The sequence below is a fragment of the Notothenia coriiceps genome, unplaced genomic scaffold, assembly GCF_000735185.1.
Source record: "Notothenia coriiceps isolate Sejong01 unplaced genomic scaffold, NC01 NC01_scaffold00017858, whole genome shotgun sequence".
Taxonomy (NCBI): domain Eukaryota; kingdom Metazoa; phylum Chordata; class Actinopteri; order Perciformes; family Nototheniidae; genus Notothenia; species Notothenia coriiceps.
The window spans coordinates 11255-17833 of NW_011350559.1; the positions used below are offsets into that span (position 1 = coordinate 11255).

Sequence of the window (6579 nt, forward strand, 5' to 3'; positions counted from 1 at the left end):
AAAGTGGGGGGACATGTCCCCCCTGTCTCCAGTTGAAATTACGCCATGCGTGTGTGTGTGTGTGTGTGTGTGTGTGTTAGGTGCAATAAATGTGCAAGTCACAACACACAGAGTAAAACTCTGCCCCTCATGTGCAGTATAGGCTGGCACGACTAGGCTGTGTTCAATGGGGCTGATTGTCTCTTCTACATCAACATGTGTCCCCTCTGTGTAAAGAGACTCTGAAAGTTTCAGGAACAAAGATTCTCTCTCTTTTTGTCCTGATCCATTTATATAAAAACCTGTCTGAAAATGAGCTGATCAGATTTTGGCCACTTTGTGATGTCATAACGATTATTTAGCTTGTGTCACCATTAGCCAATCACCAACCAAGGTAACCCCCCACCACCTTATCACCTGAATCTCCTCCTAGAGTACCATTGTGTTATTTTTAACCAAATATCTCTCAGAGGGGCGTGGGGAGGGGCTCCTTATTTTCATCTAAAGTAACAGACAGAGAATCAGCACTTTGGAAACAGGGCTGAAACAGAGGGGATTATGGGTAATGCTTTGGTATTTGGAGCCAAACACTTCAGAGACATGTTTTGTATATATCTGAGACCTATAATATATTGATGAAAAACAGTATCATAGGGGACCTTTAAAATATTTTCAGATGGTATCATTATACCAGTTGTTTTTCTGGTTGAACCGATGCCATTACGATAGAAATGAGTGTGCTTTTTAAGAAAAGTAAGAAAAGGGGAAACTAAATGTGCATCTTCATCCCTTTATCGAGAATTCATGTTCTGCAATGGTGATGCAGCATTATGCAGCATATTTGTTTTCCTTTTTTGTATTGAGTCATTCTCAGCTTGATTAACCTCCATCAAACACTTGAATCTAGTAGAATGTTCTTCTTCCCCTGAGAAATAATAGATTGACAAAACAATGTGAACTCAAGGCGCTCTGACTAGCTAGCTATCCGACTGACTCACCCCAAAGCGATTCCCACAGCAGCCATTTTCTCCAGTGAAGTGGATGTAAATCGATGAGATCAACACCTGTGGAGGAACACATTAGTTGTCAGGGAATAAGAGGACGCCATTGTGTGAAAACATGTTCAAAATAGCAAATGAGGTTCCTTAAAAAAAAAAAAGATCAGTACCGAAGAAACCTTTTCACAGTCCGTTTTGAGGGATTCCTTTTCAAACCTTTCATGAAAATGTAAGTCTTGGTGCCTCTTGACGGTCTCTTACACCAGAATGGGATACATGTTGACTATAGCTAGTTAAGAAAAACAAATATTTTGACCAATTTAGCCCCAAATTAGGACTAATTTACTGAAACCAATCAAACAAACGCTATAGAGAATGTTGTTCATTTACTATAGGCAGCACAATTCTGAAACAAGTTACATCTATTCCAAAGTCACCTCCTTCAGACGGTACAGCCACCACGGCCCCTGGTAGACCACCAAACAATACTGACTGTGACAATCTCGTGCAATAACGCTGCTACCGTATGTGCGATGTAGGCCTACACTCTTTTGCATTCACAGTTGCAGCAGAATGCAGTCGTTATTCTGCTGCAACTTCACTCAGCAATACAACGTGCAATACATGCATTATACACAAGCTTATATACATTCATAATTTCACTTAGCTTTTAAAATGTGCACCTATTAGTCTTTATTTTAATTTGGACTAATATGGGCTTGTCTCTATTTTGTCTTTTTATTTGTTTGCCTTTATTCTGCTGTCTGTTTCCACTCACCATGATTCCTCCTCCGAGGAGCCCCCCCATGTATTTCACCTCCTCGGTGATGAGGCCCTGCTGTGCGTACTTGACGGACCCGCCGGGGAAGAACAGCACGATGTTACAGAGGATGGAGATGAACACGAACGGATACAGAGAAAAGGCGATGAATTTGGAACATTTTGCAGTAGACATCTTGTCAGAGTGGATGTTGACTAACGGCTGCACTGACTCTTCTGCTCTATTCCTTCCTGTTTTTAGAGAAGACAAGTCCCCTGATGGTGAGGGAGGTGTGATAAGTTACACACGCACTTCAGTTATTTATTTGAGTAATTTTAATTTAGCATATTTTGCACTACTCTTACTTAAATAGGGGGGGGGATCTGTCATGTGTATGTATATTTTATATGTTTACACGTCTCCCCTCATTTCATGCAATACAATGGAATTTTCTCTGTAAAAGATGAACTACCTGATTAATCACCCCTAATATATAGATATCTAACCAGGGAGTCAAACCTGCAATGAATGCATGCATCATAAAATGTAATTGATGGCTTTAATGTCGGAAGATGAAAACTTAGAAATAATAATAATAATACATGTGACTTGTATAGCGCTTTTCTAGAAACTCCAAGACGCTTTGACAGAGAATAAAATAAATAAATAAAAAAACAACAAAAAAAAACAAAGAAAAATACAAAAAGAGATAAACAAAACAGAAAATAGGGGGGGGGGTCAGTGGTTGAATGCAGTGTTGAAAAGGTGTGTTTTGAGTGATGTTGTGTGCTGTGAGGGAGTAAGAATCTCTGATGGATCGGNAACAGGTGGGTTTTGAGTGATGTTTTGAATGCTGTGAGGGAGGAAGAATCTCTGATGGATTGGGGTAGGGAGTTCAAGAGGGTGGGTGCAGCAACGGAGAAGGCTCTGCCGCCCCAGGACTTGAGGTTGGTCCGGGTGGGGAGGGACATGAGGTTGGCAGTAGCAGAGCGAGTGGGAGTGTGTCTGTGGAGGAGGTCAGTCAGGTAGGATGGGGCCAGGTTATGGAGGGCTTTGTACGTCATCAGGAGGATTTTGTACTGAATTCTCTGGGGGAGGGGGAGCCAGTGGAGCTTGATAAGGACGGGGGTGATGTGGTCACGGATTCGGGTGTGGGTGAGTAGACGGGCGGCGGAGTTCTGGATGTATTGAAGTTTGTTGAGGATGTTTGCAGGTGAACCATAGGAGGCTGTTGCAATATGGAAGTTGTCTTTTGTATTGTTTAAGTGTAATGAATTGAGGATTCCCTTATAAATAATGTTAAGGAATGTATTTATTCAATTATTTATTTGTATAAGTCCCCGCTGCAATTTTTTTTTTTTTATCACGTTATTGTGCAAAATCTTGAATATGTATTGTCGCCTATATTATTATGATTATTATTTATTTATTTATTTGATTTAAGTGAAAAATAAAACTTCTAAATGTAGTTATAAAGAGATTTCATTTCAATGGCCTATTTTTCACATAAATAAAATTGAAAACACAAATTAATATTTTTGCATTTTCCTATAATCTATTTTTTTAAGGAAGGAGAGCAACAAGTAATTTAAATGGCCCTTTCTTCACATGGGGGGAAAAAGCTAAAACTTTACACCAAAAACTAATCAAGTCAAGTATTTATATTTAAAATAATTAATACATCATATTAATAATAAAGGTTGTTTGTATAGTTCATTGTTAAAGTTACAAAATGATTAACAAAATATATATTCAGCTATCATTATTTAAGATGCCTATATTTAACAGCAGGACACTGGACAGGGGGGCCTATCAGAGAGAGAGGGGGGTCTTCAGAGGTCAGGGTACCCACCGTCTCCTCTTTAAACACCGGGGATCCTCAGAGTCCCTCCCCCAGGCACAGAGCACCAGTCCCGGCTGCAGCTCCACCATGGCCCCGTCTGCCTTCAAAAACTTCCTGGTTACTTTTTTAATGCCAGAAAAATGTTACGAGAGGTTTTTCGTCAACTTCCACATGAACGGTGAGCTCCTCGTGAGGACTTTTTGGAACGAAGACTGTTTATTAATATATAAACAGTCTCTGGGGAAATCCTGCAGAAATCTCCAGATGTGAGGAGGCGTTTCTTCTGTAGCCTAGCACTGTGTTTAGCGTTTTTACAAACTGTGATAAAATGTGTTAAATGTGGCTATTATTTCCGTAATTCGTTTACAAAATCCTGTTTAATGCACACTAAAGCAGGGGTGTAAAATAACTAGGTGCATTTACTCAAGTACTTTGCTTTGAGGTACTTGTACTTTAACTGCGTGTTTACATGTTATGCTACTTTGTACTTAGTTCTACTTCACCTCAAATCAGAGATAAATCGTGTACTTTTACTCCACTACATTTATGTAATATCTTTAGTTACTTTACAGATCTGGATGAATGATGTGAAATATATTCAAGTGTTGAATCAGACTTTAGTTCCACCTGGAGTAAATTCACAAGCTAGTGTACAAAGTCATTCAAACTAGCTGCACCTTTACCAGCTTTGAGAACACTTTAATGATCAATCATTATAAAACATATCATATTATTCTGAAATGGACCAAACTGCAGAATGAGTACTTTTTGGTACTTTAAATATACTTTTGTACTTTTACTTGAGTAACATTTTGAATGCAGGACTTTTACTTGTAACAGAGTAATTCCTACACTCTGGTTCTTCTACTTTTACTCAAGTACAAGATCTGAGTACTTCTCCCACTTCTTATTGTTTTTAATATTTGTTTGTATTTATGTTTCAGGGGCTTGCCTTAGGTTTGTGATGAACAGAGTTATGGGATTTTTGATCTTACTGGACACTTTCCTGGGTAAGAAGATAAGCCTTACATCTGATGTAATCATGCAACAGTAACAAAGAAGTCTGTCCTCTCCATAATGATTGATCAATGGCCACCACAGTGATGAGTCACAAACTCTTCTGATAAACTTTTGTGTAACGCTGAACCCTGTAGATCACCATGTCAACATCAGGCCTGCTGATGGCATCACAACACCACTGCATTTAAATATCTGAAATGCAGAAACAGTGACATCTCTAAATGTCTCTTAGAAGCTGAACCCTGCCACTGCAAAAATAAAGTAGAGCATTGTATCTGGATAGTAAGAATACTAGTAAGACATACAGTACTGTACTGTGAGTTTTCCATGACCTACTATACTCCACCCTAAATTGCTCCTGTGGGTATTGCCCACAGTATTTAATGTATTATATACGTAACATGTAATGTAAAGCACTTTGAGCACTGGGAAAAGCGCTAAAAAGAAATACCATTAATTATGATTATACTGTTTCATGCCATACTCTATTATTGTAATGACTTTAAAGTGAGATGTTATGACGTACTATACAAGTACTTTTTTACATTAAACTATACTACAACTTTTTTGTGAAATTTGTATGATATACTTTATTTTTTAACTCATTTTGATTGCATATGATGCTATGCCTTTTTATGACTCTTTTATGGCTAACTGCTATATGAGGAAAATACTATATTATGACATTAGCTGTGACATACAACAATCTTTCATATTTCCACATTCTTTTTAATGATAATTATAGAATCTTTAATGGTCACACATGCAGAGCACACACAGTGACATTTGGCCTCTGCTTTTAACCCATCCTAGTGCCAGGAGTCTAGTACTAGGAGCAGTGGGCAGCTATTGTACAGCGCCCGGGGAGCAATGGGAGTGAGGGGGGAAGGGCTGTGTCCGGTGCCTTGCTCAAGGGCTCCACGGCAGGGCAGGAGGTGAACTGGGACCTCTCCGAGTGGCAGTCCACACTCCATATTTTAGGTCTGGTCGGGGACTTGAACCGACGACCCTACAGCTCCCAGTCCAAGCCCCTACTGACTGAACCAAGAAGAAGAAGAAGAAGAAGAAGAAGAAGAAGAAGAAGAAGAAGAAGAAGAAGAAGAAGAAGAAGAAGAAGAAACAGAGCAGCCTCCCCCTTTCTTCTTCTTCTTCTTCTTCTTCTTCTTCTTCTTCTTCTTCTTCTTCTTCTTCTTCTTCTTCTTCTTCTTGGTTCAGTNCAAATCGGTAGGGTTGGCAGGTATGTGTCCCTCTCTGCAGAACATTAACAGACTTCCTGTTTAACTTGGCAGATTGGCTTTAAGGAGTGCACATTTGTTTGAATGGATGTCATCAGTGCACACCCAGTGGCTTGTTCAAACAGTGAGTCATATTCATAAACTGAAGCTAGCTGGTGAAACGCGCTTTGATGTTGGGCTTGTTGTTGACATTGGAGTATACTAATAGCATCACAGAAATAGATGTAAACGGTAAAGTGAATGCTTCTCAACTCAGGACACAGTAGTAAGAGGAATAATGAGTAACATGCAACTGATTAATTAATGACTGACTTGTGGTCTGATCTACCAGTGAATCAGACAGAGAACTCTTTTGTGTTTTTTCGATGCTATATACGTACAAGAGGGGGAAGTGGTGTGCTATGGCGTACACGACAGGACAGGAGAAGGCGTAGAGCTGCAGCAGGGCGGAGGTCAGACTCAGACCGTCTGCACTTCTCCTCCACAATATCTTCAGCAGCTGGGGGAGCTGCGCTGCACAGAGACCACAACATGCAGTCAGTGTCAGGATTAACAATACATATCTTTACAAATGAGTAAAACATTGAACAATTGCAGTGGAAGACGGAAACATTTCGCTCTTGATTTGCAATTATTGTCTGTATTTCGTTGAGGGGAAGGCTGCTCTGTTTCTTCTTCTTCTTCTTCTTCTTCTTCTTCTTCTTCTTGGTTCAGTCAGTAGGGGCTTGGACTGGGAGCTGTAGG

General features: G+C 39.7%; 1 protein-coding gene across 1 annotated transcript; it reads right to left on the reverse strand.

Moving 5' to 3' along the window:
- Nucleotides 1-956: 956 nt before the first annotated feature.
- On the reverse strand, nucleotides 957-2013 carry LOC104950663 (transmembrane 4 L6 family member 1-like). The gene is made up of 2 exons (XM_010777210.1): nucleotides 1756-2013; nucleotides 957-1043 (listed from the first exon to the last, which is right to left on the reverse strand). The coding sequence occupies exons 1-2, from the start codon at nucleotides 1930-1932 to the stop codon at nucleotides 957-959; spliced, it is 264 nt and encodes an 87-aa protein (XP_010775512.1). The 5' UTR covers nucleotides 1933-2013.
- Between the last annotated feature and the right edge of the window lie 4566 nt (nucleotides 2014-6579).